The sequence below is a fragment of the Falco cherrug genome, chromosome 12 (assembly GCF_023634085.1).
Source record: "Falco cherrug isolate bFalChe1 chromosome 12, bFalChe1.pri, whole genome shotgun sequence".
NCBI classification, from domain to species: domain Eukaryota; kingdom Metazoa; phylum Chordata; class Aves; order Falconiformes; family Falconidae; genus Falco; species Falco cherrug.
In genome coordinates, this window is record NC_073708.1 from 22,042,959 (window position 1) to 22,062,826 (window position 19,868).

General features: G+C 37.3%; 1 protein-coding gene across 1 annotated transcript in view; it reads right to left on the reverse strand.

Moving 5' to 3' along the window:
- The window catches only part of AK5 (adenylate kinase 5), a 99,996-nt gene that overhangs the window by 38,540 nt on the left and 41,588 nt on the right, over positions 1–19,868 (reverse strand). Inside the window, exons 7-8 of the mRNA XM_055724743.1 lie at positions 9,659–9,749; positions 3,059–3,135 (exon numbers count right to left, since the gene is read on the reverse strand). Coding sequence (XP_055580718.1) covers positions 3,059–3,135; positions 9,659–9,749 — 168 coding nt within the window. The remainder of the gene's footprint in view (positions 1–3,058; positions 3,136–9,658; positions 9,750–19,868) is intronic.

Genomic DNA, 19,868 nt, shown 5'->3' on the forward strand with positions numbered 1-19,868 from the left:
CTGCTAGATGAGCTGATGGCTACATTGGTAGTTGGAACCACATCACTCATTTCTCACTCCTGCCTGCCAGTAAGAGAGGTTCTTCTGGAAAAAGCAGCACACATCTGAAGAACCCAGATACTTCTTTGTTGGCATAGTTTACGCTGGAGATTTTCCTGGCTTATTCCAAGAATAAGAAAATGCAAAGGTATCTGTTTATGTCCATTTCAGCTATGCCAAGTGATACTCATCCCCAGCTGCAGCTTTGTCTTCAGTACAGGTTGTGTACTGCTCTAATCCCCAGCTCTTCTTGCTCAGTGACTACCAAGATGTTCTGCTAAAATTCAGCCATTTTTAGCATATCAGCTGTGTAAGGTTGCTTAGAAACCAGCTTTCTCATCCCCCACATTTCATGACAGATTTCCTATGCAATAACATCACTTCATGACACATTTGTATCCAGACACACATTCCTTTTCCACTTGAGATTTTCCGAGTAAAGGTTGGTGGTGGTTCATGCAATTCGTAAACAGCGCGTGGTAAATCACTGAAGTATTAAATCACTGCCACAGCCAAAATGAGCTCAGGTTTTGAATGTGAGCTCACTCCTGAATTTAGTTATTGATCTTTTCTTCCTGAGAGTAATTTCTAATGTTTTCAGACTGGGTAGCTAGATGGTATTATGACTTTATGGTAATCTCCACTCCCTTCTTTGCTTCTGTATACAATATTTTCTTGTGCAATTTCAAAACTTAGATCGTAAGGGCTTCTAGTTGCAATTGCTTTCTTCTTTATATTTTTATATTTGTACAGGGCTTCTCATATGAACTCAGTATGAAAATATTTATTAGTAATAGAATTTTTTTAAATGTCATTAATAAGTATCAAAGATATCAACTTGCAGTTGAAAAGAGTGATTTGTTAGCCACATTTTAATTGTGTACTTCTCTTTGAGGGGTATTTAGCACTGTTTTTACTTTTCCTTCTCTGTTTGGTAACAGTATTGCACTCTTGCCAGAATGGCAATGTGTTGGTCTGGCAAAATAATGAGAAAAGCTAACCGCCACATCCAGCAGAAAGATTATTTTCAATTGACAAAGACAATAATGTCCCATTGTCGTTGTCTTGCTTAATCTCATGTAAGAACGACATGCAACTTCATTCAAAACTACCATCAGTGCTTTTATAGGCTGTGCAATGTATCATCAGTGAACTGTATAGTTTGAAATTATAAATTAGTATAATTTCTGTGTATTTCTTTCTGTTTATTTAATTCTGTAACTGTAAAACTTGTGCTTATTATTTGAACAGGATTTCAAACATTATGAATCAAGAGTATAATTTCTTTAGTGTTCATACTCTGCTAAAAGAATGTATTTAAAATTTCATTAAAATGCAAAATTTAATATCAGTATAATCCAAATATGATTCAAATATACATTCTGCTTTATAGGGCATAAAGGCCTAAACCCTGCAATAAAGAAGTAGTATAGTCAAACAAAAATGATGATGAAAAATTTCAGAGAGTTTCCTGGGGCAGAGAATATTTTAAGAGGGATTTATGAAATAATAGGATTTAAAATGGGATTTGGAGACAGAGGCAAGCTGTCTGCTTGAAAAAAGCCAAACTGAAATAACTAAGCCAAACTGAAATAACTGAGCCAAAACCAGCAAAACGATCAGAAATTAACAGAAATTAATAGGGCTAAAATATATGTTGCAGGTGAGGGTAAAGCATTGCATTGAATACTGTGAAAGAACACCAACAAATGGATGATACTGAATGAATATTCAGTTTTGTTGGTCCTGAGTTTGTCACTAGCTTTAAAATTTCACAAGAATAGATATCTTCTGTGAATAATGAGGAAAGACGTGAGAAAATTCACAACTGCATTTAGTTGAATGATAACAGAAACACAAAATAACATTCTTTGCCAAGCTGCTCACAAATCTAGAGAAGTGTTTGTGGTATTCATGAAGAAAGTGCAAGCGGAGTCGTGCAAAAGTGAAAGGCAGAAAGCAAAACATACAAAACACCCTTAGGTATGGGGGTGTGATAGGCAGATAGCTTTAGAAATATTTTTTTTTAATTATGTCATTCTTTTAATGCTTATCCACAGCACAGTAACAAGAAAAATAACGCTTATCTTTAGCACAGTATCCAAGCCACATGAACCTCCCATGCTTCAGTTTGTGCCAAGTGCCTCTTGTCCTGTCCCTGGGCACCACTGAAAAGAGCCTGGCTCCACCTTCTTTGCACCCTCCCTTCAGATTCCTGTACACATTGATGAGATCCCCCCTGAGCCTTCTCTCTTCCAGGCTGGACATTCCCAGCTCTCACCCTTTCCTCATAGGAGAGATGGCCCTGTCCATCATCTTAGTGGCCCTTTGCTGGACTCTCTCGAGTATCTCCATACGTCGTATCGATAAACCCAGAACTGGACACAGTACTCCAGATGTGGCTTTACCAGTGCTGAGGTGAAGATTAGAGGGGAAAGATGTGTACAACTCTTTGCACACGCCCCCCCCCCCCCCCCCCCCCAAGCCTTTTTATTTCCTTTGTACAAGGAAAACACTATCAACTTTTAGTTTTTACATATGGATAGAATGGGATCAGTAGAAAGGCTGGTTTCAACACACTGTAAGCATTTGTTGTTGTTGCTTTATTCTTCAGAAGACTTCTTTTTCAAGGGGAGAATGATTTGGTTTTAGTTACATGTCACATTTCTTGTACTTTCATGCCCCTCTTTTGAAAAATATTTTACTCCCTCTTCTTAAATATACAGGAGACTGACAGTGCATTCCAACAATTCCATTTGCCACATTGCCAACATTTTAAAATTTGTGGAGGAAACTCAGCAATGTACAGTAATGGAAGATATGGGCTCTTAATACCACAATAATATTAACTTTTTTTTCATAACCAGAAAGCAACCTCTGTGCATCATGAATTGATGTATATTGCACTTAAAAACCCCTTTGGCTTAGTTCCATCATCTTGTTCAGACAAATTGTATAGCATGGTATGTACGTAAACTAGGAAACTGTCTGAAGAGAGGCCATATACACATAAAATTACCTGGTCTTCAAAGTCAAATTCTGTATAAATAGTATCTCCTGAATCCATAATCAGACTGCAATCCAGTTCATTTGGCCCTAAAATAGGAAAGAAAATTAGACTTCAGAAATGGATTGAAATTTTCATTTTATCTGATGGAACACCGTAAGATTTCCAATTGTCTGCATATATGCAAAAACTGTGATCCAAGGAACAATTCAGATGTGCTAGAATACCCAGGTGAATGGTATTCCATTAACAAAGCCTCCAAAGCATCCATAAAAGCTACCACAAATCTTAATAAGGAATGGTTATACTAAATGGTGAATTGTTTTAGCTAGATTGTGAATTTATTGGGCAGAGTGTTTTGTGTGCCATGACTTGCAACTGTAAAATTGCCAGAGGGATCTTGGCTTAGGGGAGAATACAAACTGTGTTTAAGAAAGAAAAAGGAAATACTGACTAATTGGTGATTAGCAGATAAGGATGGTGGAGTGATGTTGATGGGGAACCAAAGCAGCATGCCTCCAGCAGCAACAGTCCCCATTCCTATCCTACCCTACCCCTTTCCAAGGCAACGGTGTAGCTCTGCCTCTTCTCCCCATCATGTTTTTGTCACAGGATGAGCAAGTTATGCAGCCTCTTGCACCTGGGATGACAAAATTCAGTTGCCGAGAAGCCTTGACCTGGCTGAGCTTTACAGTTTAGCTCCAGATGAACTGCTGAAGGTGCAGGATAACAGAATTGGGCTTGGTATTTCAAGAAGTCATGTAGGGGGGTAGTCATTGCTAAACTAGAATGTGAGGGTAAACCACTTATCATCTTTATATAGAAACATAGGAATGATGTGGCATGGACATGATACTCAGAGGCTGGCACTATCACCCCATTCTGGTTCTCACTCCTGAGCAATGAGGAAGGAAACAGTCTCCTGTGCCCTCCAGATGGTGCAGCCCTAAACCAAATCCTGCACGTATTCAACACATGTTAAAATGTCAATAGGCATGTGGCTACAGGAGTACTCTTCACAGCATTATTAAAATGAGAATAACAAAAATACTGTAATGACACACAGATCTAAAAATTGTAAATAGCCAGTAGCCACACAGAAGTCCAATCAATGTCTTTATGTGAGAAGTAACAGGTAACACCACGGGAAGTATAAGATGTGCTTTGTTTTGTGCCTCCATGTCCCCAGTCAAACAAGACCACTGATGAGGAAAAGAATACAACTCCTTCCCTCCTGGGTTACAGGTTACCTGGTATGATGTTCCTGCAAGCACTGGCATTGAGGATACACAGTTTTAAGACTACTGCTGACCTGGAGTGGTTTTCTTACCATTAGAGATGCTTGTATGGGTGGCGCTCTGTAAGAAGCACTATCAATAACAGATTTTGCAGTTCAGTTTGTGCCAGAAGCAATTATGTATTATCTGCTTTTGTTTTCTTTTAAAGTTTACACAGTAGTAATCTACGTAGATGGTGAACTAAGAAGGAGAACAGAGGAGAGGAACTGGATGTCATGATGACTAAAACCATAACTGCTTGGTAGAGATGATGATTCCAGGGTGTTTGCAATCCATATTACAATTGCTGCCAAATTCATCTTTGACGCAACTCTTTGGACTATGTAAGAGATACCAGGGAAAGACTAGGGTCTACCATCTGGTGGTGGTTTGTTTTGTTTTTCCCCCTAATGTTCATGTGTGCTTTATCAGATTGCTATTAAAAAATAACAGAAAGGGATTATACTCTTGCTACTGTACAATTTCATATGTATATATGCATCATGTTCTCTGGCTTTATGGTCTTTTAAAAATACCTGTCTTTGAAAGATAGATGCAACCAAATACATCTATAACTGCTGAGAGAATCTAAATTTTTTGATTTATTTTGCAAAGCTGGTATCTCACTCTTAACATTGTGTCATTGTTGATAACATAATTTAACTAAGATTCTGTTGTCACCAGCACTGGCCTACCTTGACACATCAATCACTTTTAAAGGCACTTGTGTGCAAGTATTTGATTAACTGTCACTTAACTACCAACAGCAGTACGTGTCCTTAGCTAGAAATGTTAATATGAAATATGGTGCCATAGACTTCAATGTAAAGGTCAGTCTGAAAATGAATACTCATGTATAATGTATCTTAAGTGACAAAAGCTATAGTGGTTATACAATTTTAATATGTTCAAGCACCTTTAGGCCTTTTTTCTTCAACTAGAAAACCAGTCTCCCTGGGGAAGTATAGCTCCTTTCTAGGGTATATTCAAGGAAGGTCAGCAAAATTGAAAATATGCTTGCTTGCTTTCTTTCATGGTTCTGTGAAAATTAACAAACCCCAAAACCACCTATCACTGAACAGTCTACAGAGTTCTCTACCCTTCTCAAATTGCCTCAAGACAAACCTACCAGAAATTACTTGAAGCAAAGGCTACTCCCAGGACAAGATAAAGTAATGAGGGGACATATAAGAGCACTTGTGACATCCCTGGTGTAGTATGAATAAGCATTAGTAGTTTGCTACCCTACAGCTCAGTTTGTTGTTGGACTAAACCTTGCTAAAACAAGTCTTCTAGGGGAGGACAACAGGCTTGCTAATTGCTAGTCCACGTGGCAGCAGAGGTGTACCAGATAGCCACTTTGTGAGGTACTAGGAGTCAGTAATCCTGGAGCCAGGCAAAGCTACTGACAAGGCTAAAGCCAAGGGGAGTGTTAAAGTGGATAATTCAGAACTCAGCTCAGGTTTTCTAAGCACAAGTTTCAATCAGATTTTTTACATTTTATGTCAAACTTGTGGCAATGTTTCAAAGAAGAAATTAAAAATGTTGGCTAAGGAAAAGAGGAGGATTGGTTAAAGCGTTTGGAAGCAAACATGTCCTGCTGCTCTCAATGTGTCTGCAGACTGCACATCTCATGCTCTGAAAACAAAAGACCTGATTCTAAGTTTCTTTGCCTTTTCTTAGTAAATGGCATTGTTTTTCCTTTGATAAGTTGGTACACTGAGAACTAGGCCATTAAAAAAATGTAATACTGCTTTACCATTAGGAGGAAAGTCTTACAGCCTGAATTGTCTTAATTTCTTTCGAAGGGATGCCCCATTCCACCAGATAATCTCATCTTTCAGTTAAGTCAGCCTCAGAGGGTTATCTTAGAGCCTTCCTGTGCTTGTATGAACCTCTTGCAAATAATCTGAGTAACAGTATCAATTTCAAAAGGGGAAACTTAACAGTTTAAAAAATAAAATAAAAATGAAGAAAATGCATGAAAGCTCTACTGCTGTGGAGAAATACCTTGCAGGCACCTGACCTGAAAAGGTACTCTTAAAACTTAAAATATGCTTCCTCAACTTCAGTGCATGCATAAAGTTGAGGTAAGGGAAACCCGGTCATTTTCATGTGCTTAGGGAAAAAACAGATAGGATTTTATTAGGTACAGTACTGCACAATTAAAAAATCAGTTGGAAATTTTTATTAAACCCCCGTTAATTGAATAATCAGCTCTCCAGGGAGGAGCAGGCTGCTTAAAAAAGGAACAGCAGATCAGCTAGAATTGCATCCTCTTTTTTTTCCTAGGCTTTGTATCTTGACACTTAAGGCATCTTCACAAGATTTGTCTTGCTAGGAACCCAAGAGACTGCAATGACACAGCACTGAGGGACAAGTTGAATTAATGGGTGGCTGCAGTTGTACAAGGGTGCGCTGACAGGAGCTACCCCTGCCAGGTCTGACAGTCAGGGAGAATGACTTCCCTGCTCCTGGAGGGGTGCAGGGCTGTGCTCAGTTGTTTCCTTCACCATGAAGCTGTACTTTGGAATTTTATGCTGTATTTTACATATTGTTTCTTGCTTCTAAGCTGAATTGCTCGGGATTGGTCATGGAAAGCTGAGAAGGTATAGCTGTTACAGGCAGGTGTGTAATTCCTACCACAGAAATGCACCCCAGAACCCAGTGGCATCTTGGCCATAAATGCCCCTGGTCCTATAAAACTTTGTGTTCTGAGCCTGGGTGCGTGTCACTTTCCCTGGCAGTGTGTTCATCCTTAAGTTTTCATAAATGCAAATGCCAAGCATTGCTTTTTCACAGTTCACTAAATCCATTTATACAACGAAACTGAATTGCACTGATCTGTCTAGATTTATTTGCAGCTGATTTAACTTCTCATTACAGAGTAGCTGTACCCCAGCATGTGAGTTACATCTGCACCTTGGTGTTCTGGCAAATCAGCTAACTTCTTCCCAATCCTTGTTTAAATCTGTTACTTCGAATCCTGGTAGCAATTCTATTCAATATGGTTCATTGGATCAAATATCCCCATACCCTTATTTTAACAACTATAATATTTACACTGTTCAATACTGTCATAAAAGTAATCTAAGACTACTCTGTGAAACTTGTTGCTTCTCTTAGTAGCATGTTTAAGCTCAATAGAATAAAAATGTCTCTTTATGTTATGGAACATGCTCTGAAGCACTGTCTAATAACTCAGTTAATACACGGTGCATATAAGCACTTGGACAAGACAAATGCTTAGAAGATAAATTTCAAGTGGAATATAATAGAAATAATTTACTGAAGGACTGATTATCATTAGAATGATTACGTTATAATTTTGCTCTCAGAAGATGCAAATACAAATTTTATTGCAACCTTACACTGTTGAGTTCAATGACAGGTTGCTCTTAGCAACAGTCTTAATACGTTGTAGAAGACTACAATGAGAAAAATGTATTTTAATCTATAAAAATACTCAGTTTTCTTTCAGCATATATTGTTACAGCTGATTACAACTGGATTTTACAGGTATAACATATGAATTTGATGTAAAGGCATGAAAACATTAGAAATACTGTGTTTACGTCAGCCACCAGGAACCAAAATATATTGCAGTATCACTAATAAGATTAAAAGACAAAAGTGAGATCAAGGCAATGCTGGAATTGTGACCTCTAGAAATTAAGTATCTAGTCTGATAGGATCTCTAGAAATCCTACTTTGAATCTCCTTACTGTTATTAGTGCTCAGGTTAGGCACCAATTAGATGACTGTGGCGTGGCGTCTGATAAACCTCATAGCTCTCCGGTTATTTTGGTGAGCGATTTATTAAGTAGATCAGACTTTCAAGGAACTGACTGGAACTCATCCAGAATCATAACCAATTTGTGCAAATAGATTAGCTTTTGTAAATCTGTTTGTCAGAGCTAGGACCTTTATGCCACTTCTTTCTTCTTCTTGCTAGTCAGTACTTAGCTCATTTAATTAGGGAATCCAAAGGCAATTATCAAAATAATGCTATACAGTGGGAATGCCATCTTAGGTTTGGAATCGATCTCTTCCCTCTAGGAATAAGGCTAAGTACAAAAGAGGTAAGTGTGCCACTTGACGAAGAAAGCCAGCAGTCTTTATTCTTGTGTGTGTCTTACCTCGAAGCTGAGCACTAGAATCCTGTTCTTTTAGCTAATGCACTTCATATCATTCTCAGTCCCCATCCCCTTCGATAATTCATCTTTATCTCATTTTGAACATTATCAAAAATAGACTTATGGGCTTTGTTGGCTAGCTAGCTTGGAACCCCCTTTCAAATCTCCAGAATATCGCCTAATTTTTCTGTCTGAACCACTATCTTTGCAAATGTCTTGCTAGTAGAAAAAACCAATCCCCCCTTTGTCAAAAAGAGATAATACATGTATTGCTATTACTAGACTTCACTGTGCTTCATCAGTTCCTTGGCAGCCCCCAGATGATTGTTCACGATTACAACCCTGTCTGCCAGTTTATGACATATGAATTTTCACTTAAACAGAGGAGAGATCAGATACACTATTTTTTTTTCTACTATACTTATCTAATCTTTGTTTTAATATAGCTAGTAAATTTTACAGGAAAGTATTTCACCTAGAATTTTCTTTTTCTGTGCTGTTTCATAAGACGTTTATAACCTCATCTACCTATATAACCCTCAGGGTCTATGTGGTAGGTAGCCAGGGATGCAATCTCTAAAAAGAAAAAGTTGTGAAGTTACCAAGGAACATTTTCCTGTTTCCCTCAAACAAAATATTTCTGACAGATGTTACAGATTTTCAGTGCTTTGATTTTTACCTTCAATTCTTTTTCAGTCCTTTGTCCCTCAAAAGCTTTTTCTTTGAAGACGTTCAAGCCTCAGTAAGCACAAATAATGAATATATAAATAAATAAACCCTGCAAATGCCTGGCTTATATTCACACACTGTTTCACAATTAGTACCAATTATTAGGGAGGAAGTATGATCATTAATCTCATAGGACTGGTTTTCTGGTGAACACTGAGGTATCATCTGGTACTGAAACAGACAACTGGAATCAATCAGTTTATTAAGTTTTTTGTATTAATACTATAGTTTTCTAGCGGACTATCCATAGTCTTTTAAGGTGAGCTTGCAGATAACTAAGATGTTAGGTGGGTTGTATGAAGTTTCTAAGTGTAAAGAGATAGTTTTGGCTTTGGTTGTGCAAATGTTTAAGGTCAGTCAAGACTTTGCTATAGTACATAAATCCATACTTGAGGAATATCAAAAAGGCATTCCACCAATGTCAAATGCAGTACAAAAAATGTGGGTTTTTAAATCTTACATTAACTCACCTGCTGCAGCGCCTTTGTTTGCAAATAGTTTACTGTCAACAGCCGAACTTATATCAAAGAACACTTCTTCTTCATCTCTGTCTGCATCAAACTATTAAAAAAAAATGGCAATCAGATGCTGCTTACTATTTGGCTGAATCAACATGTAACATGACTTCTCACCCCAAGACTTCTTGATAGGAACCTTTCTATTTTTCTGTGTGCTGTCCATTTCTGTAGGTAGGAATCATTTTAATTTTGTCTGAAAACTAGACTAATTTTTTAAACCATTTTGCGTGGTTTTAATAGCTTGTCAGAAACAGAAGCTACAGTAAAACTGACTAGCTCCCAAAGAATGAAGTTTCAAAGCAGAAAGTAGAACTAATAATGTATATTACTATTCCAGCCACTGGATGGTTGAAAAAAAAAATTGACAGAGGAGAGACCAGAAATGTAATTACTTTATTGTCAGCTCTTTTCAGAGATTAACATAATTAACTATTCAATTTGCAAATGAAAATTTTTCAGCAACTTCTGAATTGTCTGAAACCAATTTTTGTAATGTGTGTATGATTTCTGCAAATAGTTGAGCAAAATTCTTAGGAAAAAATAAATACTTTTGCAAGTCCCCTATTATATAGAAAAGAAATCTTTCCTTGCTCTCACACTAGCAGAAAGTGTATTGGATCAGTGATAAATTAATAAAATCAGGAAAGCAAAGCTCCTTTAAAATGCCAAATAATTAATTTCATACCATTTAAACTATTTTCATTAATTTTATCTTTTGTTTGAATTCTGAAACTGATTCTCCCAAAATTGCTCAGCTCTGTCTGACAAGTTCTTTTTATGCCCAGGTGACATGCTTGACAGTGAGTTTGTGTTTTTTCTTGCCATATTTACTAAACTTCACTGATTTAATCATCACTTATCGAGGTTTTCTGTGAAAAAACTGGTCATTTTATTACGGTTGCTCTGGATTTTTTTTATTTGATTTATTTCTTGAATTGAGGCCAGGTACATTACTGTGGAAAAGGGGAACACTCTAACTTCAAGTTACAGAAGCAAGCAAATAACGGTCACACCAGATGGCTGTCATTCAGTGTGTGCCCTGCTATACAAGTCACTATTTTTCAATCATTCAGTATCTTCAGCGTGATATGTTTTAGGAAGCAGAATGAACCCCAGGGTGGAAAGCATTACACTAGCAATTCCAAGCTCATGAACTTCACTGGGTTTTTTTCTTCCAAGTCCACGGCTACTGAGCAAGTTTTCAGTTGTCTTGCCAAAGCTGTGGATCTCATGGTAAAAATAATAGGTAAGGAAAAGCTGTGGAGAGAGAAGTTCAAACCCCACCAGGAACTTTGCTGCAGAAGCTAACATTTATATATATGAAGTTATTTTCCAAATATCTATTTCAGAATATAACATGGTACTTAATAAGTTACCTTTAGAAAGATACTGAATTGCTTGTCTAACACCCCCCACTGCAGGATCAGTATCACTCCTTCCGTTATGCCTTATGATGACATATATTACCTATAATACTGAGGCTGTTTTGTCACTGGTAATGCAATTTGCTTTCTTATGGAATTATACATCACCTCAATTTAAACTCAGAGGCAAATATCAGCCCAAGAATAATTATTTAGAGGGGCAGATGTCAGAAATAGTTCAAAAATAGGGAAAGAACATGAAGGAGACAAAGAACAACTCTACAAACTGGGTCTGTGTGAACAAAAGAAACTGGAAGCTTGTGGGAGGCCAGAGTATACTAGAGAGAGGCAGCTATTGTAGAAAGCTTGCTGCCAACAAGCTTAACTCTCAGCACCTGTCCAAGTACTCAAATCTTAACTGTTATTAGTCTCCATTTAAATCTTTACCATATTAATATTGAGCTTTATGCTTAGCTTAGCCCTAGAGTTAATTTCCATCGTAGATGAGTGTACTATAAGTATCAACACATGGAGTTTTCTGACTGGTTCTTGAAATGGAGTTTCTGGCTCTGACCCCGAGAACCACTGAGAAGTTCATCCTGTGATACAGCACAGTTGTCGATCTGTCTGGGCAGACATTTATTCTTTTGCCATTCAGTGTTAATCAACACTAAATGCATTATTTTTTATTTATAAAGCACAAATTTGTTTGTGTTTACCTACTAGAAGGATTACATCTTAACTTGTGTCAAAACTGAGGCTTGTGGAAGAACAGGTCTTAAATGAAGTTTTTGGGCTGCTGTTTGGGCAATTTATTATCCATGCACAAAGAGCAGCTTTGGAATTTCCCTGTTGATAAGAACAAGGTTGATCTTGTTGATTGATCTCTGAATTCTTCTGTGCTGGTCTGTATCATAGGAAGTTGTGGGGATATGCTTTTCTTCTGTTGCTTCTCAGAAAAAAAAAATGTGCTTCATTAGATATGCTAGGGAAGATACATAATATGATGTTTGTGGGTATGTGTACCCATAAAAACCAGTCAACTGTAATCAGGTTGTGTCTGATCATTACTGTGTAGGTCACACCACACTTGGAAAGATGACAGTCTTGCTTTCTCATTAGTGACATTCCTTTGAATAATCCAGTTTAACATGAAAAAACATATGATCAATTTTGAAGTGTTCTGAAGGTTCCGAGAATTTGAAACATCAACTTCCCCCATTTCAAGGAACACCAGCTGTGCTTCAGTACTCTGAAAAATCTGGGCTTTGTAATGAAAGCCTATATTGTCACCCAAAGAAAACCAATTATCTGAAGCTTGCACATAGACTCAGTTTTCCCCTCACAAAATGAGAATTAATAACCTGAGCCACAGGAAGGCAAGGTAGTTGTCACAGAGAAATTATTTTTGAAAGAAACTAAGTAACCGTGTGAGTTCTGCACTTCACTGAATTACTAAACATTTTAAAATTAAATCCTTTGATAATTATTGGAAGCTTGAATAAAACATAAAAGGTACTCAAACAACCCTATTCACAAAGAACAAACAGCAGTAAAACTCTCATTTTTAGCAGAACCTGTCTAAATCAATAGGTTGCTTTCCCCACTGAAAACAAATCCCTACTAGCTTCAAAACACAGCTCTTTGCAACTAAATTATCTACTGGTGTCTTTATGGATGGCTCAGTTCAATAATAGTCAAGGGCTATGTTTTATAGAAATACAATTTTATTAAACATGCCACTGAAAGCATTTGCAATACACAAGACATATTAACTGCATTGTTATCTGAATTGATACAGTCTTTATCAGTGATACAGGAAGAAGCGAAGTATCTCTTCCCTGTGAGGGCAATGGGGTTTGAGGTCTGAACTCACTCTACAGCGTATCCCTCAATGACGCATTAATGGGGGTTTTTGTACTTTGCTATCTCTGCTTTCTGGGGGCAGGAAAAGATGACGGAAGACTTCAGAGGACAAGAGAATCTCATTTCTTCATGAAATCAGCCTAAATCTCTGAGCCAAAAAAGGTTTCACAAACCTTTCTGAAATACGTTTTGGGGGCTATGTTTGGTAAGAATCCAGAAACGTCCTTCCCTTGCCCAACACATAGAAGCTGTGGGGCAGCAATGTCCACATCACTTCCATGATTGGTCCTGCTTCTAAGATCTATCTCCCTGAGACAAAGGAAAGTACAAGAGGCTTGTTCTACCTTCTCTCTCCTCAGTCTGTTCAATAATGCTGCTTCTGTGGGAAGAAGAGGTAACACAGCATCATTTAGGAGGATATGAATTTAACACACACACACACACTGTAGTTACACCACACACCGTTCTGCTCCCAACTGGTTTGGGGGAACACATCCCAAGGATTAAAGTAGGAACTTTAAAGATCTCTGAAGTCTCCAAGGCTTCCTTTTAGCTCAGTTTCAGGTAGTTTTGTTTTGCTCTGACATCATGATTTAGTAAAGAAATGACTAATTGAAGTCATGTACCTCTATATATATTGATTTTTTTATTTTGTATTTTTCTTAATAAATGATGACTGGCATAGTGAATTTTCTGGAAAGTTTATCCTAGTTTCACGTGAACATTGTTGAATTGGAGGATTTGATGCTGGCATAGTGTTATATATAAAAATAATGGAAAATATTTTCTACATTGTAATCTGCATTGTAAATAATTGCTCAAGAGAAAGCAGGTTGTACTTGCTGTTCTGAGAGAGAAAATGATTAGTATTTCTAAATAGGCACCCACAAATCATAGACAACAGAAAGAGCTTCAAAGAAAAATTGTCTGAGTTGTTGAACATTGTGAATCTCACCGGTCAATGACAAGAAATGGAGGTTTGGTAATACCATGTAAAGAGTTAAAGAAAAAAGTGCACAGGTTTTTCCTCACATCTGTCAGGAGGGTAAGCATCAAGGGAACTGCAGTTAACCAGGCTTTTGGGTGAGGGTGAAGTCATTCAGCCTGGCAGCCCTACAGACTGATTCACCCCTAATGACACTGCTGATCTTTGCAGGTGGTTTATCCAAAATGACAGCCCCGAGATCTTAAATAGCCTTTCAAACTGGAGTACAGGAAGACTAGAAAGAAATCTGGCTGCAGCATACTTGCAGGGAATTCTTGCTTGTGCACTTCTAAATAACGTTAGAAATGTAGAAAGCATAAAAAAAAACCCCAAGCAAACAGGTATAGTTAAATAGCATTTGCAACAGTAGATGAAAATATCCTCTATTTTAGAACATGATCGAAGTCAATGAAAATAAGCAATGTCCAAATTAAAATAAAAACATTGGGCTAATTGCTCTATGGCAATATTCCCATCCACCTCAAAATCAAATAGGATTACAGGAACCGGATGATGAACGTTCTATTTGCTCTCTTTGCAGGCAAAGACTCCAACAATAACTGCATGTCTGAGTGTTTTCTCAGTAATGAAACATATGTCACTTGAAGAAATGCCCCAAATACTGTACATTTAAAGGTACAGGTGATCTGATTATCATACCACACAGTATTCATATATGCTCTTTTGACCTCTTGCCTCAGTAGGAAGTTATTTGTTGCTGATCTTCAAAGCAGGAGTGAGTACAGAGTGCTAAGCCTCCAACCATTGTAGTCAAGGGAAAAAAAAATCACAGAGTTGCTTTGAGTTGTTCTTTTAGGTCACATCATCAGGTACAGGTCTTTCTGTGGCGTTTGACTGTGGAAAGTAGGCCGTCAGACCTCCAGTCATATAAATAGGATAAGGGATTTTTTTTTCTCAGACAGAGCAACTTCTGAAGGGAGTTTTATAGTGAACAATAAAGTGAACAGGAGTTGGGTTGTGCTGCTTAGTCAGAGGATCTAATTAAATGTATGAACAGGACTGCTGAATATAAACCAGGTAATAACACTGTGGTGTTTGGTGCAGCGGTGATAGCTCCTGGATGCTCAATGCAGTGCCAGTATTCACAGCTGATAAACTGGAGGGACTTCCAGACGCGCTATGAGAATGATTACTTGACTACCATGTCTAATAAGGGAAGAACGGGGCTGAGATCAGAGAAGGCTGAAAAATAAATCTGTTTCCTGTACCCTTTCATGGGAAAGAGAAACTTGAGAAGTTATTATATCTGGCAGACAACACTGTAAAACACAAGGATGAAGAGCAAGTGAGACAAATTCAAATCTGAAGCAAGCAGCAAGTTATTCTGATGCCAGTTTCTTTACTGCTTAGTTAATGATAATTGGCAATGGATTGTCCATGAATTAGAAATTTTTAAGGCTGTTCCTAAAAAGAAAAATAGTACTACATTCAAATTCAAATAGGAATTAATTCAGGAAAGTCCGCAGTCTAAAAATCGTTCTACATAGCTGTCACATCTGGCCTTATAATCCATTAACCAGCTATATGTGGAAATGAAACACAATCATTGTTTAGGAAGTAGACATGCATCCACATATTATCACCTGCAAAGTGGAAAAATTTCTTTTTAAATAAAAAAAATAAAAGAGGCTAACCCACAAAAAACAGAGCATGTCTTCTTGTATCACAGTTATCCCATGCTTTTAAAAGACATATCTGGTTTCTAAGTCAGATTGTACCACTGTCCTTGAAGTGTTGGTATTTTTTAGTTGGACGTTGGTAATTCTTTAGCTAGTAACATAAAGAGATTCATAAGATTGAGAAAGTTATAATGATTTTCAGGTGGCGGTGGCTACAGCTGTTCAAAGAACAACTCACTATTTTTATTCAGATTGGTTTAGACAGGGGTCTGCCTCTGAAGGAGTGAAAACAAATAAGAACTAGTTTTATTTTACACTTGGTAATCCTAAAAGATGAAATGAGACACACAAGTGTATAGGTGCTGCTTCATGATTTTCAGACACCCACACAAAAATCCCTTTATTATTGTTATATTATCTACTTTGGTTCTCTTAATAATTACAAGCTATTTGACTTATGCAGTTACTTCTAGAGAACATTGGAAAAAGTAGAAGAAAAAAAAACCTGCAACATGGGAAAACAGTAAAGAAATATGTGAGAAAAAATATATAAGGTAGGATAAGAACTATTGGGAAAGGAGGCCAGGAAAAAAGTTGAAGCCTTGTATAGGAAAAATAATAAGCAGAGGAACTGAGGAATGAAGCTAAAATGTGCAGACTGGGAGCTCAGGAACATTCCCCTATTATAAAGTATTTTTAATGATACTCTTTTAAAAAAAACTTTCAAAACACCACAAAATGGAGGGGGGGAGTACATAGGGGAGAAATATTTCTTTGTAATCCATTCTCTAGTTCTAATATTTTCTATCTTGTATATAAAATACTCTGAAATCTCAGATTAATTTTTTATATGTTATTGTACCATGTACAGAAGAAAAACTACAACTGAAATTACGCTAGACCTCACCAGTGATTTATAAAAAAATATGCAATTAGCAGAGGTCATAAATGGGCATCAGACAGAAATTTAGAAAAGAAACTGAATTGGGAAGTCTATCACTATTACTGAAATCCTAAGCAATACTCTGAGTTATCTAAAATAAACCACTTAATACCTTATTTTTTACCACAGGAGTTCCACAGAGGATTCATAAATCACTGCAGAGTAATGATACCTCTATTGTTAGACTTTTTTAAGTTCCACTTGATCTGAGTGTCTATTGGCTATGAGTGCTACTTGTAAACAAGCGTGACGGTGAATGCTCACCAGCCCTGAGCAGAGCTGACAGTTTTGTAGGGGCTGCTGCTAGCTTTTGTATATGCCAAACCCATTTACTCAAAATAGGTAGTCTGAAACTACTAACTCGCATAATTTTTGAACACATTAGGTGCATTGACAGAATCTAGTATGGCAAGAAAATATTAAAATTAAACCATCAAATAACATCTTCCAGTAACATTAGTGAGAAATTAAATGAACCCCCAAAAGAGTAAATACACAGTTACATCAGAAACTATCGGCTAATTTAATTGCTTTATACCACAAAATGTGAAAATACAAACATGCACAGCCATGCACACGGACAGGTCAAACCTGCTCTGCTCCTCTAGAAACAGAGATGGACTCTGAATAGGTTTAAAGATTTGTTACAGCTAATATGAAATGCAAAAATTATGTCAGATTCTGGCCCATTCCCACATTAGTACAAAAAAGGATATCTTGTGTCACCTGTAGTTTGATTGCTTATCATCTCCTTTCTCTTTTAATTTGGTAGTACATAAACAATGAAATTTCTACAAAAGAGAGGGTTAGGATTTTTTTGTTCTTAAACTGATTTTCCATTATTTCAAGTTAAACTCAAGTACTTAGTGTCATGGCACACAGATGCGGAGATATTCAGATGGTTTAATTCCCTTCACGGTAAAACTCTGTTAAGCCAGCATTCATACTTGTAATATGGAAGTATGACACCACGCAAATGGTATGTCTTATCTGAAGAAACAATTAACAGTAAGCAGTAGTAACAGCCTGTCTTTGTAGGTTTATGTGGAGTAATAACTTCGTGCAGGCAGAAAGAGGAAGAAGTTCTATCTTTATGCTGTGATCATGTTGAGCAATACCCTGACTTATATCAGTTTTCAGCTGTTAAAAATGAGTGCCTCGGGCAAAGCAGTGGTGAGAGTTGATGGGAAAGACACCATGCAATTATGGGCCCTTGTAGAGCAGAAAATGGGCAAATTGAAGGAGAGCTAGACTTGATTGGTGGTGAGGGGAGAAATCAATAATTTGGTGGCATGGTAGGTAGAAAATGAACTGGGGGGAAAGCAATTGCTTGTTTGGTAGGGAAGCTGATGGAGGCAGAGAGTGGTGCCACAGAGTGGTTTTGGAACATAGACGCTTTTCGTAATACTAAGATGCAAAGTCTTTCTGTCTGAGCAGATAAAGAGCACTGGCTGGTTAATTTTTTTTTTCCCAGTGAGGATATTCATCTGGATGGCTGGTGACTATTACTATGCAGAAAGCAAATATATTGTTATTTTATTTCTGAAAGCATTTTTGCATCACGTTTTCAGTTTCCTCAGTGGGGCTCTGAGCTTCCAATAGACATTGTCCTGCACTGTATTTGCATCTCTCTAACTTTTTTAAGCTGAAGTCAATTTAACATAGTAATGAACAGTTCAAAATGTTTCAGTCATTTCTCTACACTTCTATGACCCTAAAATAAATACCCTATTTCTATATGAAGTTGTCATTAGGAATCAGAACTGAATTAGGCAGCATATGCATTAGTTCACATAGTCTTTAAGGGACACAATTTGCGTGTTTGTTCTGGGTTATCTGACTTGTCAACCTCTACAAGTAATTTTTCAAACTATAAATACAGCCAACATCTCTACATATAAACTCTCTATGATATTCACTTTGCAAATGATTGAAAACTTGAACCTTGACATGCATTACATCTGTCCAGCAGCTTCTATACCAACACGTTAATTCTTTTTGAAGATTAATTAAAAACAAAGAGATGCTTTAGCACATGTACATACAGAGATGTTTTCTACCTTGAAAGCATAAGCACTTTTTCTTATTTTAAATTACATGCATTCCACCATTGGAGTAATTTTCACTATGCATTTACTTTTTAAAGGAAATTGCCTTTAAAGAGGCAAATGGTATTACAAAAAAACCCCAGAACAGTCAAGCATCAAGACAGATCACTACTGAAGAACTTAAATGGAAAACTGAATTACAGTCTGAGCTAGGAGATGCTCCATGATATATTTGTTACTCTGTTCCTGTAGAACCCAGGAAAACATAAAGCCTGAGGGAGAGATCATCTTACTCTCACCTCTGCTGGGTCTAGAATAAATTGTTCGATTTTTGCTTTAACGCAGCTAACCCTAAAGGAAAGGAAAAGACATTACTGATTACAGAGTCAGGTATCATTGGATGCTGTCCAAATCCTCATACAGCTTTAACAGCCCTCTGTGTCTTAGCTTGCAATATCCTTTCTTTCCTTTTACGTTATTGGAGCTCACTGTGATACTGCAATTATGAAACATCAATGTAAAATTCAGTATCCTGAAACCTAGACAAAGGGCAGAACAGTACAAACAAGTTGCATGAAGCTCAGTCAGTAACAGTCATAGTTCTCAGTTTGTTACATACTAGTCAGTGATGTTTCAGGAAGACCTAGAATTACCCAACTCTTCCCCAAATGCCTTTGCTTTTCATCCCTCAGCAATAATGCTTGTCCTCCAGTAGTTTTTCTTCCCCCTTTATCTAGGAAGACTTCTGATAGGACTTGGAAGTGTCCTTGTTCTTCAGAAGTTCCTGGGAGTTCACCCTATTTCATATAAACCAAGAGACTCTTTGGGAATAAACCAGTTAAGGACCAGTTGCTACAGCATAATTCCCCTATTCCCTCCAGTACCACATGAGAAAAGTACTGGAATGTTCCCATCCCCAGAGCTTCCAGTTCAGTGAAACAGCTTTGATTACTAATGTGTTCAAATAAATTCTTTCCTCAATACCTTTCATTTATAATATTGAGTGCAACAGTACCTTCTCAGAGGGAATGAGTTACAGTAACCAATATCTTTGTGTGTAGAAAGATTTTTCCTGAATGAGGTGTAAAAAATATGTTTTCCCCTGCCTGCCCTGCTCTTGGAGCTCCCATGTCACTGTCCTTTTGTTTGAAACAAAACCAAATTGTTTTCTAGCACCAGCTCCCACAGCATGTATGGATTGCAGACAGGCACTCCAAATAAATATATAGTAGCACTGGTTTCCCAGAAAAGGTCCCTCCAAGCAACAACTGTAATTCAAATATGGCAACTAAAACAAATCTTAGAAAAACTCAGAA